Source organism: Callithrix jacchus, chromosome 15, assembly GCF_049354715.1.
Source record: "Callithrix jacchus isolate 240 chromosome 15, calJac240_pri, whole genome shotgun sequence".
Lineage (NCBI taxonomy): Eukaryota > Metazoa > Chordata > Mammalia > Primates > Cebidae > Callithrix > Callithrix jacchus.
This window is the reverse complement of record NC_133516.1, coordinates 62,271,659-62,297,796: the sequence shown is the minus strand read 5'-3', so window position 1 is coordinate 62,297,796 and position 26,138 is coordinate 62,271,659. Positions and strand designations below refer to the sequence as shown.

The following is a 26,138-nucleotide window of genomic DNA, read 5'->3' as shown; positions in this document are numbered from 1 at the left end:
ACTCAGACATGGGTGAGATGAAGACAATTTCTTTTTTTATGTATTTTTAATTTTTGAAAGATATGACTTAGCACCTAAAAATTAACTTATTCAAGAAAATATTGAACTTATAAAAAAAGATAGTGAGGCTGCGAGTGGTGGCTCACGCCTATAATCCTAACCTTTGGGATCACTTGAGGTCAGGAGTTCAAGACCAGCCTGGCCAATGTTGTAAAACCCTATCTCTACCAAAAATACAAAAACTAGCTGGGCATGGTGGCAGGTACCTGTAGTCCTAGCTACTAGGGAACCTGAGGTAGGAGAATCACTTGCACCCAGGAGGTGAAGGTTGCAGTAAGCCGAGATCGAGAGTGCGCTACTGTGCTCCAGCCTGGTGAGAGTGAGATTCCATTATTTAAAAAAAAGAAGAAGAAAGAAAAAAAAGATAGTGAGATTCCCTTTCTAGCAGCTCTAATACTAAACCTCTGAAACAAATGTATCAACTATCCATCAAAAATATTCATCATGTACATGCCTGTACCATGCTCTAGCCTTTAGGATATTGATGCTTCCAGAGAATGTAGGAATTCTATAAATCCTTAACCCTTTGAATCATGAGAGGGCTAGTGCTTTAATAAATTAGCTAATAGTATGACAAACAACAACAACAACAAAAAAAACACAGCAATTTGAGTATTTCTTACAGAATAAAACATACAAATGGAAGAGTTATCTAATCCATGTATTGAGTAGCAGTAGATAGTATTTTCTAACCATTCCAGGTTTCTCCAAAACCCTAGATAACTTCTAGCAGAACCTAGCAACACAGCAGTCATAAGGGATTAAACCTTAGCTCTAAACCACTTACCCTCAAATTGGTAGTAGGTATATACTTTTCCAGAGTGCACACCAAATATTTTCTGCAGTCTGGGGAAAATGCTCTAACATCTGTAAATGCCTTTCAAAATATAAGCCTGTATGTTTATAGAATTTCTTTCAAACAAAATAAATTACTGTATCATTCCATAAAATGTCTGCAATCTCCAGCCCTTGTGCTAAAATTTAAAGTTAAAACACATAAGTTCTGTATTTTTTGATTACCGTTCATTGAAGGAACATGTAATATTAACATATTTCACTAGGACAAATGGGCAGTTTTCTCTCTCTTCTCTTTTTAACCACAAATCAAATCTCTAGGCTGCTAGAATTAGCCTGTCAGTGGCAGAAGTTACGGTTAGAAATCCTCTCCTCTTCATTTTACAGATGGGAAAACTTAAGGAACCACAAGGGGATTCTGCAACTCACCAGTCAGACAATCAGTTAATGGCAAAGGAAAGAACCATTCTCCCAAATGCCAACCCAGTGCTCTTTACAGAATTAAGCTATATTAGCATCTTAAGGTAACCACTCTTTTCCTACATCCCTTCCTTTCCTACATCCCTACTGTAAGCCCCAGTAAAATGAGGCTAAGTTATCTTTTCCCCCCTCCTGATTACTGTTGGGAAACCTGCATTACCTAAATGTCAGATGTCTTGGGATTTCAAGATAGAATTATCTTACTTAATAGAGGGCTGGTTAATAGAATGGAATAATGAGTAACTACTGCTGTGTCTTAGATTTTTAAAAACCTCCCATTGCAGTCCATCTAGCATGACAATGACCAGCTCTGGTTTCCCTAAGAACACCCAAGAGGCAGCAATGACAAAAGTATACCTTTTTATTAACAGCTGAATTTTAAATAGCAAATGTGTGGAGGATATTTACTAAACAACAGGAAACACCTGCAGCAGGCTGCATACTTGCAGAGCAGCAAACTTAAGGGAAATCTGTAAGGTTCACTGTCTTCCTTTTCTTCACTGCTATGCACATAGTTTGAGGGTATAACTTTAAAAGCTTGTATAATGAAAACATTTTAAACATCAAACAGTGTTCTCCCCACTGTGGCACATTCTTAAAGTAAAGCATTTGGCCAACTCAATGTTATAGCATAATGACTGCTACATTATATTTAAGCTTCTATTCCAGTTCTGAACCCACCAGACCCTTGGAGCAGTTGGAATTAGCAAATCAATGGGATATCAGTATAACTCAATCCTACATGGAGAGAAGACACAAAGCAATTAGTTCCTCAAACACCCAATTTACTTGACAGAATCAGAGAGACCTATAGAGAGCCAGAGTAGCCCACCCGCTCTGGGGGGATCAGCAGGCAGGCTGCTGTGAACTTCCGGTGAACTCCAGAGAAGTGAAACCATAATAGGAGGATGTGTATGCCTTGAGGCAGAGCAGACAGACCTAGAGAGATAACCAGCTTTCGCTGACCTTGCTGCAAGATAGTTGTTAGCTGAAGAAGTATGTTAATTGAAGTACCTGAATAATCATCACAGGCTGTTCTAAGTAACTGCACCCTCCCTCTACTATGTGCGTTGTGAACAAATAAAGTATACTGAGACAGGTTGGAGCTGGAGACACTGACATCCCTCACCTCCCAGACCACCTGGCCCAGCTTTCTCTATGTTTGTGTCTGTGTTTTTCTTTATCCCCCACTGTTCCCTCTTACGGGTCTTTGAACCCATGTGCAGCACGAGACACAGCACATGCCAGAGAGACCAACTTTAAAAGTCTCAATTTTTTAATGCAGGTATACATTTAGAAATAAGCTAAATGTATATATCCTCAGTGCTCCCATCCTCATCCCCAACTATAAGGCATTCCTCCTTTGGTAGGAGAATGGTGAGAAGTGGATGAAACTTATTGCTTGACTACATGGATCCACTAATTCTGTAAAAAAAAAAAAAATATATAAACATGAAGTTCTAGGGAAAGAAATGCTAAATTATACATCCAATTATCCAATAAGAGTTGGCTATACAGAATTATGGTATGGATATGGAGAAAATACTAATTGAACTTTTCTAAATAAATAAAAATATACAAAATTATTTCTCCAACAGCTTTGGTAAGTACTGGCTTATTTTATGTGCAGATGATATCACACTAGCAAAATGGGCCACTTTTAGCTTTCTGCTAAAAATGTGCCTTTGTGGGAAAACCAGCATGTTTGTTACTTAAAATATTTTCATTATGAACCGAAGTCAGTAAATAGGCATGTCTTGCAACTTCGTTTGCTTAGCAGCGTCTTGAAACTGGATCATAAAATGTTTTACTAGCGCTTGCCACTTGAAGTCCTAAATTGAGTGTATTGTGACAGTTGACAAGTAGTAGCATTTCCCCCACCAACCCCCCAAAAAAATCACAGTATCAGTTCTGTGGATATTTTAAAAGTTTATTTCTCCTTTAAGTAGCCCGCAGACCCGATTCTTTGAGAGCTGAGCTGATTTCTGACACATGGTCTATAGACCTTCCTCTTGGAAACTTTCTATCCCCTTCCAAAAAAGTCTGCACCTTCCATCATGATGCACATTTTCAGTTAAAATTGCCAATACAACCCTCAAAATGCAAGTTTATTGAATAAAGCTGAGAAGGGCAGTAAACAGACAAAAAAATGCATCCACCTAAATTAAAAAATTCACATATTTACATAGTTCAGTAACTGTTAAAAGTTTTCACATGCAGAGGTTAATGCACAGGAAAATGTTGGTAATGGTGTCTGGATGTCTTGAAATGCTGAAAGCAATGTATAGACACACAAACACATTAAGGTTTAGCTATAGGTCAATTAACAAACCTATGCAGCCCCACAGAGTCACACATTCTAGTCCCAATTCCTCCTTTTAGGCACAAGCAAGTTGCCACATTCTTTGTAATGGTTCACACTGACCAATTAATGGTGTTAAACACTAGTAACAAGTTTAAATATCCTTTCATTTACAGAACCATCCATCCCATCAGGGAAGTATGCAACATGCTTCAAAGAATAAGAAGAGAACTTTAAAAGCCCAGATTCTACTCATAAAAATATGAATGGAGAAAAGCAAGTAGTGTCTGTGCAACACAGTGCAGTATATTGTACAGAATATTTTTAAGGCCATGGCAGTCTATAAATTAAAACTGGTATTCATTAAAAGAACTTACTGTTGACTACACTCTGAGTGCTCAACACATTTGGAAATGCAGTCTACATAAGTGCTGCTTAACAAAAGAAACAAAATCACACACAGTGTGAGGCAACATATAAGCAGGTGTACCATAGAGTTTTATCTACTACACTGGTCTATATGAATAATAATTTACAAATGAACCAGTATTAATATGTCCCTTTATGTATACGGAAGTCGCTAAACTACAGAACATGTTCATTTGAAGTTTTTAGACATCTCTGTATCATAGAAGCAAACAAACAGCATCAGTTCCTCAGTTCTCTGTGTGACTGATTATTAAACAACCTGTAGATGACAAGCATGATTACATTAGACAAAGCAGGCAGGTCTAGAGTTGTCACAATAATCAAGATGTCTAATGGCATCAGTCAAAAGAGTGCCAAACCTTACATCAGTAAGAGAAAAATAAAAATTTTTTATTTGTTTATAAGTATCTTTTGTGCTGAAAATCAACTTTATGACTGGATATAAAAAGTCAGGAGTTAGAGTGTCATGCAGCAGCGCTGATTTATGACTGGAGATATAACAAACAAATGTTTCAACAAAGTCTGACATTCTTAACAGGTTTTATTATATTGGGTGGAATGCTCTAAATTCATGAAAGCTTTTTAGAAAATCTTCAATTCCGAACCCCTTAAAAAAAGGATGCTGAACCAGAAAGAAAAAACAAAAGATAGAAATGATGATCTGGACAGATACAAAACAGCGTGCTTTTAGTTCCTCCCATATGCCAACTGCCATCTGTTGAAAAGTGTTCTCAGAAAGCAGAGTATCTTTAATATTGATCAGGTAGAATCTCACCAGCATAAAGAACCAACATTGATCTGGTGCCTCCGCTCACCCTCTGCAGACATTTTGGATTTCTAAGATGTAATTGTACATTTCACATGCATTTGTGAGATAAAATAAACATTCCGTTTACATATATCCCACGAGTCATTCAGACTTAAAGGTTTTCTAAATACTGTGTGTGGCACTAGAGACTTCATGCTGTATCAAGTCAGTGTCAGTATTAAGCTACTGGACTCTATAATGAAATATTATAAACATTTACTGAAAACCAATATAAAAATCTGGCCCAGAAAGACCAGAACAGAAATGTGCAATTTTCTTGATTTGAGATGGTCAAAGTGTGTGGGGTTTTTTTTTTTTTTTAAAAAAGCTCTACACATGGTTTAAGACAGGTATGTGTAAGAAGCCTTTTTGTGTGTGCTGACTTTATCATGACAACTCTAGCTGATTCTTTATGAAGGATTAGGGATACTCATCTTCAGCAGTGTACATGAGAAATAAACTCTGAAAAAGGCAATTTCTTGGGTTTAGGAAGGACCGTATTCTGGGAATTACTTCAGAGGAACGGACAATAATTCTAGGATTATAGCCAAGAAGGACTGGAAGACTCAGGAGATGCTTCAGCTTCTTCTAGATTTTGAATGCTGAATAAGCCACTGAAGTGTGATATCTAAAGATAAAGGGGAATAGTAAAGACATTAAAGTTAAAGCACTAAACATCAAACAGAGACAATATTTAAAAGGCAGCTAATTCGAGGCACATAGTGTGCCAGCCTTCTTCTGCTTTTCTGCATCTATACTCTATTACCTGAACTTAAAGAGGATATTAAGAGGAATCTGACAGACTGAAGAGTTTTCTGATTTAAATATTAAGTTGTGTACAGGACAGCTGGTGCCATGTTTTATGCATTGCCCATAGAATCATTCAGGTGTTGTGTGCAAATTGCCAAGAAGGCAAAAAAGAAAATGGGAGAAACCCTGTCTGCCCTCAAGGAGCTTTTAAGCATAATACATAGAAAAGACACAGTAATTAACTGGGGCTGGGGAACCACCCCACAAAATTCCGGGTAAAAACAGCAAAAGCAAAAGAATTTTAAAAAGCATGAAACACTGTGGAGCTCTGGATAAATTTTGAGTGACAAAATGTGACTAAAGTGAGGGAAGGGAGAGGAGGCTGTCACTGCCAATGCTTGTGCTGGGTTCACATCTTGCCCTTTTGACATCTGGGACTGGATAATTCTTGTCCTCACTTACACAAAAGGGTACATGAGAGTCTATTAGAAGTACCACTCTATTCTCCAAGCCTGAAACATGAGGGTAAATTCACTACCAGTTTCCCAGCTAGCATGAATTAATGAAACAACCAAAGGGCTGAGCTATGAACAAATATGAGCTGTTCACCATTGTAGAAACAATGACTTAACCCAACTACTAAATAACCACCTCTACACCTTAAGATGGGGACAACAGTGCACAGTAAGAGCAAAGCCACACTCATTTGAACTGAATGGGTGAAAGGTCTGAAAGAGAAAGTGAAAATCTGAAGTGAAATGACCAAGTTTAAATATTTAAGAAATTCACTAAAAAATTACACAAAGCCTCTGTGGATATTGACAGGTCATATCCGAAAGACAAATGGATCTTTAGAAATAGACAAAAAGACAATAGGAATAAGGTACTCAGATGAAGGAAGGCATTCTGATTTACAATATATTTATTTTGAATCTTATCAGACTGGATTAGTTTCCTTAGGCTTAATAACATTTTAAGTGAACCAGGGGTTCTAAAATTACTACTGAGCTGTTTAGCAAAGTATAAACATCAGCCTAGCCAGGCGCGGTGGCTCACGCCTATAATCCCAGCACTTTGGGAGGCCAAGGTGGGTGGATCATGAGGTCAAGAGATCGAGACCATCCTGGTCAATAAAGTGAAACCCTGTCTCTACTAAAAATACAAAAATTAGCTGGGCATGGTGGTGCGCGCCTGTAGTCCCAGCTACCTGGGAGGCTGAGGCAGGAGAACTGCTTGAACCCAGAAGGTGGAGGTTGCGGTGAGCCGAGATCGTGCCATTGCACTCCAGTCTGGGTAACAACAGCGAAACGCCATCTCAAAAAAAAAAAAAGATCAGCCTCAAATAGTTAAAGAAGTCCTCACAGCTCTACTGCACTCTATAAATGAGCCCAAGAGATTTTTTTTTCCCCAGGAAAGTATCCAACTAGTTTGTAACAATGGTAAAATAGAAAATTTATAGGGAGTAATGGATTTCCAAAACAGCACCATGTACTAAAAATTATGCTTCGTGTAGAACAGGGTTACTCAACATTGCCACTACTGACATTATGCTGGATAATTCTTTGCTGTGGAGGCTATAGTATGTTTAGCTACATCTCTGGTATCTACCCACTAGATGCCAGCATCACCCTCCTAGTTATGATAACCAAAAATGCCTCCAGACATTGTCAAATGTCTCCTGGGGGGAAAAGCTCCCCATTGAGAACCACTGATGTAAAAATAAATGCTTTCATGAAGCATATCTTGAATTTTAAAGAGTTTCCCCCAGCACATAGAGAAAAAACTTTTAAATCAAGTCTAAGTAACCACAAATGCTTGACCTGTCTGTTCTCAAATAAACAAGTGAATTATGCTCCAATGTAACAAGTGAATTATTCTATCCCTTTATAAAGGAAAATTTGTGTCTATCAGCTGTTACTGGGGCTGAGACTGCCTTGGGTGGCCTTTAAAGGAAGCCCAGAATCAGTCAGAACAACTATTCACACTTTGGGCTCATTAAAGCATGTTTATGGCTGAGCACAGTAGCTCATGTCTGTAATCCAAACACTTTAGGAGGCCAAGGCAGGCGAATCACCTGAGGTCAGGAGTTCGAGAACAGCCTGGCCAACATGGTGAAACCCTGTCTCTACTAAAAATACAAAAATTAGCTTGGTGTGGTAGTGGGTGCCTGCAATCCCAGCTACTCAGGAGGCTGAGGCACAAGAATCACTTGAATTCAGGAAATGGAGATTGCTGTAAGCTGAGATCTTCCCACTGCAATCCAGCCAGAGCAACAGAGTGAGAATCCATCTCAAGAAAATAAAAATAAATAAAGTTATGTTTTCAGGTGGCATGGAAGGCGAGTTACAGGAGGCTAGGCTGGAATTAATACAAAACCTAGAGAAAAAAAATCAGAGTAACCTTTGTAAATATACTATTCTGGTACTATTTATTATATTTTATTCCAATACATTCACTTATCAAATAATCTCCCACCAAATTAGTTAAGAAAATAAAGTTGAAGCCGGGCACGGTGGCTCAAGCCTGTAATCCCAACACTTTGGGAGGCCGAGGTGGGTGGATCACAAGGTCAAGAGATCAAGACCATCCTGGTCAACATGGTGAAACCCCATCTCTACTAAAAATACAAAAAATTAGCTGGGCATGGTGGCGCGTGCCTGTAATCCCAGCTACTCAGGAGGCTGAGGCAGGAGAATTGCCTGAACCCAGGAGGCGGAGGTTGTGGTGAGCCGAGATCGCGCCATTACACTCCAGCCTGGGTAACAAGAGCGAAACTCTGTCTCAAAAAAAAAAAAAAAAAGAAAGAAAAGAAAGTTGAGCCATACATACTTATTCTGTAAGGATACTGTACTAGATTATTTAGTATCCCCCTAAAAAGTCATGTCCATCTAGAACCTCAGAATGTGACTTTTACTGGAAATACAGTCTCTGCACAAGTTAGTTAAGATAAGGTCATACCCGATTAGGGTAGGCCCTAATCCTGTAGCTTGTGTCCTTAGGAAAAGATAATACACTCACACAGAGACAACCACAGGGGAGAAGCTTGAACGTGAGGCAGAGACTGGAGTGGCACATCTATAAGTGAAGGAATGCCAAACATGGCTGGCAAGCATCACAAGCTAGAGAGAAGCAAGGAGGGATCTTCTTCAGCCTCCAGAGAACACAACACTGTGGACATCTTGATCTGGACTTCTAGTCTCCAGAATTTTAAGTGATTTAAGTTTCTGCTGTTCTAAGCCACCTCGTTTGTGGTACTTTGTTATGGCAGTTCTAAGAAATTAATATGGGCATTGAGTAGATGGAGGTATTTTGGGCTCATAATTCCAATAGAGTGCTAATATATTACAGTAATATACTGGTTCAATAACTGAAAAATTGTTGTAGTTCCTGTAGACTAATTTTTGTAAAGTCTTATTTCAAAAATGCCACATTGCTATAAAGCACAGCTGGATACTAGCTCTACAAAAATTAATACAATAAATTGGTATAACATAATCTTAGCCTCATGACTTTATTGCATTTTTGTTGTTAAAGAGCAAAAAGAAGATTCAGGATGTTATACATTAAGTCCACACTTAACATCACTGATAGGTTATTGGAAATTGCCACTTTAAGTGAAATGGTGTATAATAAAACTATTTTTTGTCTCATGAACATTGTAACAACACAACACTGAAGGAAATGAGGGCCTGCTGAATGTCATTTCAATTAAAAGTACAATTTCCTCTTTTAAAAACATTTTTTGATACTCAAGAGTTTAATAACATATAGGCTGGGCTCACAGCTATAATCCCAACACTTTGGGAGGCCAAGGCAGACAGATCACCTGAGGTCAGGAGTTCAAGACCAGCCTGAGCAACATGGTGAAACCCCGTCTCTACTGAAAATACAAAAATTAGCCAGGTGTGGTGGTGCTTATTTGCAGTCCCAGCTACAGAGGAGGTTGAGGTATGAGAATTGCTTTAACCCAGGAGGCGGAGGAAATCACCACTGCACACCAGCCTCACCACTGCACTCCAGCCTCACCACTGCACTCCAGCCTAGGTAAAGGAGTAACTCTGTCTCAAAAATAAATTAAAAATACACACACACACACACACACACACACACACAAACACACACACACAGTGTGTCTGTCTCTCTGTCTCTCTCTCTCTCTGCAATTTCCAAGAAGCTATCAATGATGTTAAGTGAAGATTCACTGTATTTGTTGTCAAAAGGTATAATATCTATTCTCTTTTCTCAGGCAAAAAAGCAACAGTACTCTGTAAAAAAAAGTCACTTAATGAGAAATTGAGATAATAAGCTGTAAAAAAAATAGACATTCCTTCCAATGATACCCATTTCTTCCAAAATTACCAGTCATTTCTTACCTATATTATCCTTTTCTTTGCAAGAAATTGAATAGCAGCAAATTTCTCTATCCTGAATAGCAGACAGATTCCTATGAAAAGAATTAAGAAGGTAAGTTTGTGCTTAGAACAGCTGTCATCCTTATCACTTCATTCAATTTTACTCATTAGTTTTATTACCATACTAAAGAAATCATTTTAGCAATCCTAAAATGTTAGAATTCCTTTCTCTGATAGGCCAAGTTTATCTACATTAAAAAAAATGGCTATGATCACTAGGAATAACATATCAAGTGGGCAAAATAAGGTAATTTAAAATGAAATTATTAAAATAGCATACTCAAGACATACATTTTTTCAATTAGCTGTTTCTCATCCAAGGCATTAGGAAGATCTCTCTTGTTTCCAAGCACTAGCACCTTTAAAAAGAAAAGATATTAAGAGCACACTTTTATGTAAAAAAAAAAAATCACAGAAGTTTATCATCTTGACATGTGAAGACATAAAATTAAGATGTTAACACATTCCACAATATTAAGACATATTTGTGTAACTGGTGGCCTATCTCATTCGTTGCATTGCTCATATTGGTATTCGCTTAACTCCTACAAGGTAGGTGCCCTTAATTCAGTCTGTGGCTGCCAATTTCCATTTAAGATATTCTGAGTCTATGCTATGCATTCTGTTATTCTTAATACATGGTTAGTATCCCTTATCCAAAATACCTGTTCCAAATTTTGGAAATTTTTTGGATTTGCATTATATACTTACTGGTTGAGCATTCCTAATCCAAATACAAATTCCTAAATGTATTATTCTAGAGACTGGCCTCCTCTAAGTTTCCCACTTCCTCCCACCCAAAGGCCTTTGCCTGGAACTCTTTCCCTCCAACTGTCAGATACCTGACATTCCTATGTATCCCTCAGATCTCAGCTCAAGCATGACTTCCTTCAGAATCCTTCCTTCTTCCCTCAAACCAGATCAAATCTCCCCTCTAAATTACAACTCTCATAGCCCCTTGCACCTTTCTTCCTAGCACTTAGAGCTGCATTATCCAAGTGTTTTCAGCGTATCTACCATTCCCACTAAATCATAAGGTTCATGACAGCAAGGAGTACATTTCTAGTGATTTCTGTTCATCACTGTATCTCCGGGCCTAACCACTGCTACTGCTGCACAGTAGTTTAGTAGATATCTGGTTACGAGATTCATATTTAGCACAATGCCCAGTATATGGCACATACATGTAAACAAGTCTTTCAGATTTTTTAAAGAAAGACATTTTACTGATTTCAAACATAGTATCATTGTATAATTATCATAAGTAATATCATTATATAATTACAATGTAAAATAACAAGTATTCCATACTTACTGGAATTCCTTGTAACTGTGGTTTATCTAGAAGATTATGTAGCTCATTTCGGGAAGCTTCTATCTTTTCACGATCTGCAGCATCTATCATGTAACTTAAAAAAATGAAGTGATCTCAACATACCTTCTCCATGTGCTTTGATAAGACAACTAGTATTACTGATTTTTAATTTTCATAAAATTTACATTATTGACATTGTTAACCAAAATAAACTACATCCTAGATAAAGAAAGGTTCAGCACCCTTTAACACTTTTTAACTATACTGTTTTTAGAGACTAATACATGATAGCAAAACATGTATACCCCTTAGCTCTTAGCTCCATAAACAAAAAATACAAATAAAGCTCTCATTCTATGATTACTATTTTCTAAATCCCATGTTAATGGAATTAGACTAGGATATTAGCTAAGAAAGGTCTGTATTGCCTGATATAAAAATCTGGAAATATTAAAATAAACTTTCTTGTTTGGTGCCTAAATTGATTTAAAAACAAACAAAAAAACCGCTTACACAATAGCATTGACTCCTCTGCAATACCGCTCCCACATGCTTCGAAATCGGGGTTGTCCTCCTATGTCCCAGATCTTTAAATCAAGACAAGGTAATTCTTAATAAAGATATTTCAAATAAATGATTGAAAGAGGAAGTAGCAGAAAAAGAGAAAGACCAGAAAGATATACTTATTTCTACAACGTCAGAGACAATGTGCTCCTGAAAAACTTGACCTCAAACAAGCTCTGAATCTGGGAATTCTTGGGGCCACTTCTAAACTTAAAGTCCATATTTAATACATTTATAATACATCTAAAGTTTTGCTTGAGCAAAGATTTGATTTATGTCCAAAAGTTTGCCTATTAACTAATACACTTCTAATATTGAAAATATGTGCTTATGATAACACTTTTTAAAAGCTCAGAACCATGCATCATCCAGATTTGAATGCCAAGACAGAAAACAACACTTTAGAATCTATTAAAGCCTAATTGTCTAATTTGTTCTACATTAATGCCTAACATTTAAAATTATCCTGTAAATAAGTAACCAACATTTCCACAAAGGTGTTTTTCTTGCATAAAATTGTTTTGGCCAGGTGTGGTGGCTCACGCCTGTAATCCCAGCACTTTGGGAGGCCGAGGCAGGTGGATCACGAGGTCAAGAGATCGAGACCATCCTGGTCAACATGGTGAAACCCCGTCTCTACTAGAAAATACAAAAAATTAGTTGGGCATGGTGGTGCGTGCCTGTAATCCCAGCTACTCAGGAGGCTGAGGCAGGAGAACTGCCTGAACCCAGGAGGCGGAGGTTGCGGTGAGCCGAGATCGCGCCATTGCACTCCAGCCTGGGTAACAAGAGTGAAACTCCGTCTCAAAAAAAAAAAAGAAAGAAAGAAAGAAGAAAACAGTTCATGATTTAAACTTGTCAAATTCATCTTAAAAAGAAAATTGTGTTAAACGGCTAGTTAACTTTTTCCGATTTTATAGTTTCAATTTTAGGGCTTAGTAGTAAAGAAAGGGAAAATGGCTGGGTGCAGTGGCTCACACTTACAATCCCAGCACTTTGGGAGGCTGAGATGGGTGGATCACAAGGTCAGGAGTTCAAGACCAGTCTGGCCAACAAATTGAAATACAATAATTAGCCAGGCATGATGGCACATGACTATAATCCCAGCTACTTGGGAGGCTGAGGCAGGTGAATTGCTAGGCCCAGGAGGCAGAAGTTGCAGTGAGCTGAGATTGGGCCATTGCACTCCAGCCTGGGCAACAAGAGCAAAACTCCATCTCCAAAAATAAAAAGCAAAAAGGGAAAATTAAGGCTACAGAATTTGCTACCACAAATATAATATTTAACTAACAAAATTTTAAATACATTATATCTTTCAATATAAAATATTATTCATGAAATAATGTAATACCACATTGCAATTCCAAATACTCTTAAAGATGGGATCTTTTTTCCCTAGGAGCATCTAAATTTCAAATATTACTTCTGCCAACATATAAGTGGGCTAAGTTTTTTATGAGTATAACTCTTATACATTTTTTAATTATTGGAGAAACGGATTAAAAATGTTTAATTTTTGAGAAACAAATAGATTAAAAATCTATTCTTGGTCAAGCGTAGTGGCTCAAGCCTGTAATCCCAGCACTTGCAGCGGCGGTGGCAGGCGGACCATTTGAGGTCAGGAGTTGAGACCAGACTGAAACCCTGTCTCTACTAAAAATACAAAAATTTAGCTGGGTATGGTGGCACAAGCCTATAATCTTAGCTATTCGGGAAGCTGAGGCAGGAGAATCACTTGAACACAAGAGGTGGAGGTTGCAGTGCGTGGCAACTGCACCACTGCACTCCAACCTGGGTGATAGAGTGAAACTCTATTTTGTTTTGTCTCAGAAAACAAACAAACAAACAAAAACAAACAAAAAAAAACTATACTTTTGAAACATACACAATCATTACTGAAGAACTGCAAATTTTCAGTAAATACAGAGAAATAAACAGAAAAAGTCCTAGGTGTCTATGCTAACAATTTAATTTCATGTGGCAATAAAATAACGTACCTTTATTGTGACGTTACCTTTAGTTACCTTCCTCATGTTGAAGCCCACTGTGGGTATCATATCTTCACTGAACTGACCTGACTGAACAAAATAGAATATTTGAAGTTAGACTAATCAACATCTATAATGACACTGCATAAACTTCCAGTATTACATTTGTACCCATTTTAGTAAATACTTTTTAACTGTTGGTAACAATCTACTTTAAGAATATGTTCCTTGTGGCTGTAATTCTTAAAGAGATGGATTATTTTGTTCTGGCAAAGATATATTCTCCCATTTAAAAAAGATATTTTTGAAACTAAAGTAATTTTTTACATATTTCCTTAAGCTAAAAACAATATTTATATTACAAATACATGAGAAAATTTATAAATTTGTTTACCTAAATGTATGTTTTCATACACAAAGTAGATAAAAATTAGAAATAAAACTTCCAGCATTTAAATTATCCTGACAATAACTATTAAAATTCACTGCTAAATAGCGTTTCCAAGTCTGTCTTTCAATAAGGCTTATAAAATATTTTGTCACACACAAGTTCTCCATTTTATGCAATCAATTTTGTTCTCTTTTTGTTTCTAATCTCAATGTCATTAGAAAATTTGGTTTCTAATCTTCAATAGTATTCTTCTAATACTATGTGACTTTTTCAAATTTAAAACATGTATCCAACTGGAATATGACTATATACAGTACTATAGTAAAGTCTCTTTTTTCCAAACCGATAACCAACAATCATCCCAACACTAATTAAAGAATCTTTGTTTGGCCAGTCTCGGCGGATCACGCCTGTAATCCCAGCACTCTGAGAGGCCAAGGTGGGCAGATCACCCGGGGTCAGGAGTTCAAGATCAGCCTGGCCAACATAGTGAAATCTTGTCTCTACTAAAATACAAAAATCATCGAGGCATGATGGCAGGAGCCTGTAATCCCAGCTACTTGGGAGGCTGAGGGAAGAGAATCGCTTGAACCCAGGAAGCACAGGTTTCAGTGAGCCAAGAATGTGCCAATGGCACTCTAGCCTGGACAAAAGAATTGAGACTCCCTCTCAAAAAAAAAAAAAAAAATCTGTCTTTTCCCAACTAATTAAAAATGGTATGTCAGGCCAGGTGTGATGGTTCACGCCTGTAATCCCACTAATTTTCGGGGCCAAGGCAAGTGAATCACTTGAGGTCAGGAGTTCAAGACTAGCCTAGCCTATATGCTAAAACCCCATCTCTACTAAAAATACAAAAAAATTAGCCAGGCATGGTGGGCTGCACCAGTAATCCCAGCTACTTGGGAGGCTGTGGCAGGAGAATCACTTGAACCCAAGAGATAGAGACTGCATTGAGCCAAGATTGTGCCACTGCACTCTAGCCTGGGCAACAGAATGAGACTCTATCTCCAAATAAATAAATAATAATAATAAGTGATACGTCAAACACCATAGACAGATAGTTCTGTATCTGGGTCCTTAATTCTTTTCCATTACTCTGTTTATTCCTGAATAAACACTAGGTTTATTACTATAATTTATACTAGGTATTATTCTATATAGCTGATGAAAAATTTGGGATTTTTTGGTATTACCTTTATTCATCACCCACATTCCAAATAAACTTCAGAGATTAGTAATTTTGCTAAAACATTAACTGGAATTACACTAAATGTATTAATTTGAGAAAAATCACCCTTTGTCAACTCAGTATTTAACTACTATCAAGTCTTTTCATTCAGGCACATGGTTTGTCCACTTCATCATTCCAATCTTTTATATTCTTCAGTAAAGTATCATGATTCCCATAAGTCTTACGTATTTCTTGCCATATTCTCTATTTTGACTGCTCTTGTGAAGTACGTCTTAATGAGTCAGAATTGTTACTGATTTTAAGTATTTATATTTTAATTCACATTAGCAAATTTCTCAGTTGACTTCTCAGTTGACTTTACTCTTACATTTTTAGGTTAACAACCCAGGATTAACAAATACCTCAAGAGGGACCGGTTAAACAAACAGGATTATTTTTAAGGCCTTAACACTGGGCAATTGTGTGCTATGACCTTATGCTAGTCACATACACATGTATTCCAAAATTGTCTTAAGTCCTGAGCACAGTGAATTCCAAGTGTAAAAATAACTCCCTCTACAGAACTTGGATTCTGCCTTTTCTTAACTGTTTGGTGGAGTTTTGATTAATTTCAGAAAAAAAAACTTAACACAACCATAATTATTAATTTCACTTATATTACACATAATTCTCAGGACTTTCACATATGTGATTATATTTGAAAATTTAGTCATTATATTAAAACTAGTTATATCAAAACTAAGTCATGATAGAAGATAAATGGTCAATAACCTCATGAAAAGATGCTCAATCATTAGGGAAATGCACAAGGAGATACCACCTAACATCCAGTAGGTTGACTACTATTAAGAGAAAAAGTGGAAAAAAAAAAAAAAAAGCACTGGAAAGGATGTAGAGAAATAGGAACTCTTCTATACTGCTGGTATACTGCTAGTAGGAAGGTAAAATGGTATAGCTCCTATAGAAAATGGTATGGCAGTTCCTCAAAACCTAAAAATAGAATTAGCATATGATCCAGCAATTTAACTTCTAAATATACACCCAAAAGAAATTAAGACATTTTGTTAAGTGAAATGAGCCAGCAGTGTGTGACAAACACACACATGCTGTATTTCACTTATATGAGGTACCTAAAGTAGTCAGATTCATAAAGACAGAAGGTATTAATAGAATGGTAGCTGACAGAGGCTGGGAAGAGGGGAGAATGAGAAATTGTTTAATAGGTATGGAATTTCAGTTTGTAAAGATAAAAACTTTCTAGAAGTAGACAGTGATAATGGTTACACAGTGTGAATGTACTTAACACTACTGAACTGCACACTGATAAATGATTACGATGATACATTGTTTTGTGTATTTTACCAAAATTTTTAAAAACTAGTCATGATATAGGGACAATTATTACCATGTTATAGAACAGGTAGTAGAGTCCCAAGGTCACAGGGCTAAATCATGATTGTATTTTTCTTAAATATTTTCATTGCAATTATACTTATTATGTTGGGCTTTAATTAATCTCTGACGAGAGATCTATATGAGATAATGCTCATTCATTACGTATCATTAGGAAACAGGTGTTTTAAATAATAAAGAGGCATGAAATAGTACTTTTTAGGTACTAACCTTTATAACTAGCTTGCAATAGAAAGCTTTCTAAAAGGCAATACACACTTGGCTAACTTCTCACACACAATCTGTAGCAAATGATTTAATATGTTCTCAATGTTTCAGGGTCACTTTATCGATTACAAAACAAAAAAACTAAATTAGATAACCCTCAAGGGCCCTTCTGGGGTTAAAATTTTCTGATTATGAACATCAATTACAGCACCACTCCATGATAAAATAATGTAGGGGGCTGCGGTATACTGAGGTATCCCTGAGCTTTCTCAGGGGCTCATTTATCTCTTTTCTTTACCTTGGCCAACGCTAACAACTTTTCTGTAATTCAGCTGCTACTGCTAACATGCAAAAACCCAAAATTAGCTATTCCAGTCCTTGAGTTTTTACTCCAAAATATCTTGAGTAGAGCAAGATATTCAACAAATATTTGTTTAACAAAGTAAGAGTTATTAGGGACCAGCACAGTGGCTCAAGCTTGCAATTCAAGCACTTTGGGAGGTCGAACAAAGTAAGAGTTACTAGGGCCCAGCACAGTGGCTCAAGCTTGCAATTCCAGCACTTTGGGAGGCTGAGACAGGCAGGTTGCTGGGGCCCGAGAGTTCAAGACTAGCCTGGGTGACATGGCAAAATCTTATCGCTACAAAAAATACAAAAATTAGCCGGGTGTGGTGATTGCGCCTGTAGTCCCAGCTACTCAGGAGGCTGGGGTGGGAGAATTGCTGGAGCCTGGGAGGTGGAGGTTGCAGTAAGCCAAGATTGTGCCACTGTACTACAGCCTGGACAATAGAGTGACAGCCTGTCTCTAAAAGAAAACAAAAAAGTTACAGGCTATGAAGGAGGAAAATGCTGGAACTCTTCTGCCAAAAAAGTGCTTAACTTTGATGCATGAATTTTCTGCAATAATTACTTTATGGACATGGAAGCACTTTCTACTTCTTGCCTAGTGTCCAATCCTAATCATCATTTTTTGAAGCTCGTGTTGAACAACTATAACCACTCAGTTGGCAGTTGTGCACTAGATAGCTGAGAATTTATGTCCGTGCTATCAATAAGCTGCTTAATTAAGACTACAGGCTTGAGAAACAGATGTTTAGAAAATACTTAGTTGTATATCATTCTACTTATTTTAACAAATTGAACAAATACATATAATACTAAGCACTTTGAAATTCCACTGTGTCAAGGGAAAAATTAAAAAGTACCAAGCACTTAATAATCAACATAATTTATTTAATCGTTATAACAACCCAGTGAAATAAGTAGCATTATCCTCATTTCTCAGATGAGAAAAACAAGGCAATGCCAGATTAAGTCACTTGCCTTAAGTCACATTGTTCTTAAGATCTGAATAGTTAAGAGTTAATCTGGATAGTTAAGAGTTAATCTGACTTTGAGGAAAGAGTAGAGAAATAAAAGTAGTCTTTCCTTATTCTTGGAGGATACGTTCCAAGAACCCCAGTGGATGCCTGACTTCACAGATAGAACCTAACCTTCTATGTACACTATGTTTTTTCCAATACATACATACCTATGATAAAAGCTTAATTTATTTATTTTATTGTTTTTTGAGATGGAATCTCGCACTGTCGCCTGGGCTGGAGTGCAATGGCATGATCTTGGCTCACTGCAAACTCCACCTCCCAGTTTCCAGTGATTCTCCAGCGTCAGCCTCTCGAGTAGCTGGAAGTACAGGTGTGTACCACCACACCCAGTTAATTTTCTGTATTTTTGGTAGAGACAGGGTTTCATTATGTTGGCCAGGCTGGTCTCAAACTCCTGACCTCATGATCCACCTGCCTCGGCCTCCCAAAGTGCTGGGACTACAGGCATGAGTCGCTGTGCCAGGCTGATAAAGCTTAATTTATAAATTAGGCACAGTACTCTGGTGCTTTGGAGTCATTATTAAATAAAATGAGGGTTACTTGGTCATGAGCACTGCAATACCTCAACAGTCAATTTGATAAACTAGGCAGCTACCAGGTAACTAAGTGGAGGGTCAAGTATACGGTGCGGATTTATGCTGGTCAAAGGCATGATTCACACTCCACATGTGATAGGGCAAGATTTCAAAACACTACTTAGAACTGTGTTCAATTTAAAACTTATGAATTGTTTAGTTCTGGAATTTTCCATTTAATATTTTCAGAGGTTGAGCATAGGTAACTTAAACTGGAAAGCAAACCATGGATAAGTGGGACTACTGTATGTTTTCATGCCTGCCTTCTTAAATGCCATAATCACACGTGGCACTCACTGTGATTTTGTGATGGCAGATGGAGCTGTCACTGTCACAATGCTTACCCTCCTATAAGCCAGTTGCGAGGCAGTGTACCTGGAATTTGGTTGAGCAAAATAAGATGGCAAAAAGAAGACTATTCTCAAAGTCAGGGAATCTTATTATCAATTATGCTACTTACTAACCAGATCCAAGTCATCTGACCTTGGGAGTCAGCTTCCTTGCCAAGAAAAAGGAAATTGGAAGAGTATCTCCAAAGTCACTTCCAGCCCTAACATTTATGGTTTTATGTTAAATTCATAGGCCGTTCATTTAAAATACAGGGAAGCAAGGAGATGAATGCTACAACAGCAGAAAAATGTGGCTTTCCCCAAATTGGTTAGCATACCAAAGGCTAAAACAGACCTTGTCCCAGAAAGTTCTATCAGTGTCAACTTCACTTTGCAGAGCTTACCTGAATTTTCTACTAGAGATCTCAGAAATGAGACAAATGGAAAACGTTGAAGAACGTAAAGAGAGGAACCAAAGTTAACAGCAGGAAGACTGAAAACACGAGGCAGTGAACCTCTAACAGTGAAAGGACAACTTACTAAAGATACCTTAAGATGGCTGGGCACAGTGGCTCACGCCTGTAATCCCAGCACTGTGGTAGGCCAAGGCAGGTAGATTGCCTGAGTTCAAGAGTTCGAGACCAGCCTGGACAATGTGATGAAACCCCACCTCTACCAAAATATAAAAAATTAGCCAGGCATAGTAGCATGTGCTTATAGTTCCAGCTACTCCAGAGACTGAGATAACTGCTTGAACCCAGGAGGCAGAGGTTGCAATGAGCTGAGATCACACTACTGCATTCCAGCCTGGATGACAGAGCATTACCAAAAAAAAAAAAAAAAAAGATATCTTAAGACAACAGAAATGGGTGAGGGGCAGGTGCAACTATTCTCTGTACAGATTAATGTACCAGAGTTGTGCTGTGCACTGACTGCTTGTAAACAGTGATATCAGATACTAGAAAGAACACAGTGAAATCCTCTTCATATGTTTCAGTGCTTTCAAAGTAGAGTAGTACTAAATGGATTAGGTTAGATTTTAGAACTGCTCTTTTAAATGAAGAAATACAGAAAGCAAGCTATTAACAACAACATGGAAAATGAGGCTTCTGTTTGCATGACCTGTCCATCTATAGCAACAGTCTAATCCAACACAACAAACTTGAAAAGACAAATAGAAAAACACCTATTTTAACAACTGTCTCATGGTCTTTCTCTAAGAATCTTAAGGGTATGGTTATCAAGCCACTATGTAAAGACTGAATGAAATAAAACGCATGACAAAGTCTCATACTAACTTTTTTCTATTGGTAGAGCGCAGAAGAAACTACTTTTCACATGCTAAGCAGAGTAGTCTTTTTCTTTCTATTTAAAACAAAACACACTAGGACTCAATTGTTTAATTCCAAAATTCACACACTGGGCAAGTGAGAAGATATGACCGAATAAATACCCAAATTAGTCATTTTCCTAAGAACTTTTAATTCATACGTAAAATCACTATAATTACCAATATTCATTTTTCAAATTAGTAGTAGTAGTATGCTTTAGTAGTAGTAGTATGCTTTCTATATTTCTGTATAAATAGAATTTATATTTCAATTTACATTAGTAAGAAATGAAATCAATTTTTTTTTCTGGCAAAGTACTTAAAATGAAAGGTAATCAGATACTCATCTAGTGGGAAATTTTGATGAACAGCAAGATGTTTCACAATCTGAAGGTATATCCCCACAAACCAATTATTAGTTGCAAGATGGGAAAAACTAGTATAAAATTGTATAAAATGGAGAAATCAAGCAACACTTTATGTGATCAAAATTAGTATCTCAATGATGCTCAGATGAACATCATGTGCCTACAGACATGATACCATTAGAAGGATACAATATCCTCTATGTAGTATTCCAGCTGAGAATATATGTATATATACAACAGGATGTAATCATCAGACAAACCCAAAATAAAGAACACTCTATTTAAAAGAAGAGTTGTTTGTGAATTTTTCAAAAATGTCAATGCCAGAAAAAGAAGAGCTGTAGAAATGCTTCAGATTAAAGGAGGCTAAAGAGACATGACAACTAAAAGCAGTACATGATCCTAGACTGGATCTTGTACTGAAGGGCACAAATGGCTACAAATGATATTATCATTGGGTCAATCGACAAACATGGAATAGATAAAATCTATGATGCATCCAATTTAAATGTACTAAAGTTGGTAACTATACTCATGTAAAAAAAAAATCCCTAATCTTAGAAACCACGTACTTAGAAAAAAAGGGTCTCATCCTCCAATAATTCAGAAAACTAAACGCTATAGGTGATACAAATACATATCAGAAAGCAAATGAGGTAAAATGTTAACCACAGTTTGATCCTGGAAAAGGGTATGAGTACTGTTTGCAATGCATTTATTTCTGCAACTTTTCTATAAATTTTAAATTATTTCCAAATAAAACAAATTTTAAATAGAAATCAAATACCACCCTTATTCTTTATTGTATCAAGTGCATCCAGAAACAGAAGATAAATTAGTCATGCTACTACCACTGATTACCTACTACAATAATAAATAATAGCAAATTCATGAATAGAATCAGTCAGAAGGAATTCTCACAATTAGTTCAGGAAAAAGTGGAAGAGTTATAACTAAAGTTAACCCTTGAATTACATAGGTTTGAAGTGCTTATGTGTCCACTTACACATGGAATTTTTTCCAATCAAATCCAAATCAAAAATACAGCATTCATGGGATTCGAAAACCTAATATATTGGGGGCGGGGCGGGGAACAACTTTTCATATGTGCAAGGCCAACTGCAGGACTTGAATATGTGGAGATTTTGGTATACGGAGGTGGTCCTGGAACCAATCTCCTGCATATACCAAGGGACAAGTGTAATCATATTCTATTCTTTATTTTCCTCCTCTTTACAGTAGTCATTGTCAACACACACATTGTATTCAAATATGATATCCCCTTTACAGCACTTTCTTCCCCCCACCCTCGGCCCGCTGCGGCCCAAGATGGAGTTTTGCTCTTGTCCCCCAGGTGGAGTGCAATGGCGCCACCTCAGCTTACTACAACCTCTGCCTCCTGGGTTCAAGAGATTCTCCTGTCTCAGCCTCCCGAGTATCTGGGATTACAGGTGTGTGGCACCATGCCCAGCTAATTTTTGTATTTTTAGTAGCAACAGGGTTTCACCATGTTGGCCAGGCTGGTCTTGAACTCCTGACCTCAGATGATCCACCCACCTTGGCCTCCCAAAGTGCTGGGATTACAGGCATGAGCTATGATGACCGGCAGCACTCTCTTTTTAAGGTGCTAGAAAATATGTTCATATACAGGGTGACCTGTGGCCAAAAAAAAAAAAAAGAAAGAAAATATGTTCATAATTATTCACTACAGTAACATTTCAAGGATCATATATATATAAAGTTCATTTTCTCCCAATTTCGGAACACTTTGCTCAATTTTTCCTTAAATAGTTTCCCAAAAGTCAATTAATTTGATGTTTTATGTGCAAATTTGAATTTACTTCCAGCCACAGACATAATTCCTTCCCAAAAGATTTTAGTTAAAAAGTACATGTTAAAAGATATGCTGGGCGCAGTGGCTCATGCTTGTAATCCCAGCACTTTGGGAGGCTGAGGTGGGCAGATCGCCTGAGCTCAGAAGTTCGAGACCAGACAAGCCAACATAGTGAAACCTCATCTCTACTAAAACTACAGAAAATTAGGTGGGTGTGGTGGAAAGCACCTGTAGTCCCAGCTACTTTGCAGGCTGAGGCAGAATTGCTTCAACCAGGGAAGCAGAAAGCAGAGGTTGCATGAGGTGACATCACACCACTGCACTCTAGCCTGGGTGACAAAGCAAGACTCGGTCTCCAAAAAAAAAGGGAGCCAAACACTGACTACACACAGACATAAAGATAGGCCCAACAAACATGGGAGACTCCAAAAGCAGGGAGAGGGCAAGGACTGGGAAACTATCTATTGGGCAGTATGCTCACTATTTGGGTGACAAGATCAGTAGAAGCCCAAGCCTCAGTATCACACAATATCCCCATGTAACAAGCCTGCCCAAGTTCCTCTGAAATCTGTAATAAAAATAAAAGATTCATTTGGGCAGTTACGTCTTATTACAAGAGAATAAAGTTTCTCAAAACTCCAGTGGGTTTATTTTTGTTTGTTTCAGGAGAAGGTACTCTTCTGTAATTAGGATAGTGAATTAAGTAGCATGCAAAAATTGTAAATTTATACTTCAAATTCCTTAGGGATATAATCAATTAAGGCCTCCTTTTTCTGATGGCCCCAATTCTCCAACACCCCAGATAAAACAAACTCAGAAATTACTTCTCTGGAACAAATCAAATAAAACCTTCTGCAAAGTCATAACATTCCAAGATAATCGTTTCAAAACTGACATAATGTACAACAATGCAGACTCAAACAAATCTTCTAACTCTTCCAAAACACCAGCCAGAAAGATAAAGGCAACCTCAGATTCTTGCTAAGAACGGGCACCCTGTGTAGACTGTGGCCTGGATGCCAATGTTTCATCTAGTCTACTACTCCAAATGGACTGACAATGGCTCCAACCTGAGCTCAGTGAATGACATTCTCTTTCATCTGTGGCAACTGCATAGATGAAGAAGTGGCTATAGCTCTCATACTATCCATTTATGAATTCTGGCTCTAGTTGTTCTAAGGTAGACAGGCCAATTGTAAAAGACTGCTTCACAAATGATCCAGTGATGAGCAAACAATTCATGCAGCTGCCTTTCCTGTACCTTAACAGCATACACAGATAACAAATCAATGCTATACTGACTTATAAACACCTACTGCTGTTCACATTTTCCTGTAGTCTTACAAAGTCTTAAAGCTACTTTGTCTTTGCCTCTATGTACTCCCTTAGTCATCAGTCAGCAGTAATTCAACAACAGAGAAAAAGAAAAGTAGAGAAACTAGGAACAAACATACAAACATCACATAATAAATATATGCTATGCAAAACAGAGGAGGTTGTATGAGGTGACTGAAGACCAACTTAAATCAGAACACAGCAAGGAATGTTTCTGTAGAGTGCCTACCTACTGTGCTACTTGAAAATGAGTCAAGAAATCTAAATTTCAGTCCTAGCTGTGTCACTTTGATTATGTTATAGACACAGAGAACTCTAAACCCTCGTAATCAGGAAGCAAAGGTGTTGTCTCCTTTCACCTCACTGCTGCTTCTCCTAAGTGCCTATATTAGCTCAAACCCTTAAGTGTTTACTGCCTGCTTCACTCCTTTTTTTCTTTCCTACTCCCAAACAGCTGCCTCATCTATGAGGCAAACAGATCCACTCAAACCCTTAAGATGAAATATTTAACTCTTAACTGCTATACTGCTTTTGCAAACCACTCAAACATTGCCTCTCTGATGTCAGGCTCTTGATATACTTGGGACTGAGGACCACACCTGAAGGCAAGACTCCAAGTTTCAGTGTTAATTTGATGAGGTTTTTTTGTTTTGTCTTTTTTTTTTTTAATGTTGTTGAGTTTATGGTAATTTGGAAAGCACTCAGATTTGCCTTACGGAACAGGTGCTGAATAGTTTATTTTTTTCAAGGTAACTAGTGATAAAAGCAGATGCAGTGGCTCATGCCTGTAATCCCAGCACTTTGGGAGGCCGAAGTGGGTGGATAGCTTAAGACCAGCCTGGGCAACAAAGGAAGACGCTGTCTCTACAAAAAAATACAAAAATTTGCCAGGCGTGGTAGGGCATGCCTGTGGTCCCAGCTACTTGGGAGGCTGAGCTGGGAGGATGGCTTTAGCCTGGGAGGCAGAGGTTGCAGTGAGCTGAGATCATGCCACTGCACTCTACCCTGGGGGACAGAGCAAGATTCTGTCTCAAAAAAAAAAAAAAAACCTAGTGGCAAGTTTTATTTATCCTGACAGGATATATAACATCCCAAATAGTAACAACATGGATTTTTAAATAGTTCTTTTTGAATGGGAACATTAAAACTCAGTGAAAAACTCATTACATTTTCTTTAGCATTATGCTATGAAAATCGAATATAGGGAATAAAAATTCTCTACATAATTTTTTAAATTGTTTTTATTACAGGAGATCAACTGGTCATATCACATCTGGATAACTTTCTATAAAGCATAATGACACAGGAACTCTCCAACTACTAATTACATGCTGTCGTTCCAATTCTACCTCACTTGAAACAACTAATTAATTCTACCGCCTGCTAATACAAATGGAGCTACTTTGCAGCAACCTCCTTTACAAAGACAACTCTTGAGGATTAAAATGTTCTCCAAACCACAATTTCAATTAGGAGCCTGAAAACTCATTCTTGCTAACCTCTATTTCTGAAAAATAGTCATTTTAAAAAGGTCTCTAAAGATTATTTTGTATGATCACTATACCTTTCATTGACAGCATTCTAATAATGGTGCTACTAAATCTATATCCAAAAAACTGCTGAATAAAAATTCAACTTGCTTGTCTGTGATTAGTTTGCTAGTGAGTATCCCTTGTCAACCACCCATCATTTTCACTCAGATAAATATTCAGAAACATTGATGAGCCAACAGCAATGTAAAAATGGACACTAGAAGAAATCTTAATGCTAGAGCTCAAGCAAATAACACTATTCGTCAACACATGAATCGCTAAAGCTATCTGGATATATTTCCTGTGAAAATCAAAGGTCCACCATAATCCTTAATAAACATCTG

General features: G+C 37.4%; 1 protein-coding gene across 1 annotated transcript in view; it reads right to left on the bottom strand.

Annotated features, from left to right (window-relative positions):
• Nucleotides 1-3,247: 3,247 nt before the first annotated feature.
• ARL8B (ARF like GTPase 8B) overlaps nucleotides 3,248-26,138 on the bottom strand; it is a 49,856-nt gene continuing 26,965 nt past the window's right edge. The window contains 6 exon segments of the mRNA XM_002758588.6: nucleotides 3,248-5,502; nucleotides 9,998-10,068; nucleotides 10,328-10,395; nucleotides 11,352-11,445; nucleotides 11,865-11,938; nucleotides 13,913-13,993. Of these exon segments, the coding sequence (XP_002758634.2) occupies nucleotides 5,453-5,502; nucleotides 9,998-10,068; nucleotides 10,328-10,395; nucleotides 11,352-11,445; nucleotides 11,865-11,938; nucleotides 13,913-13,993 (438 nt within the window). The 3' untranslated portion in view covers nucleotides 3,248-5,452.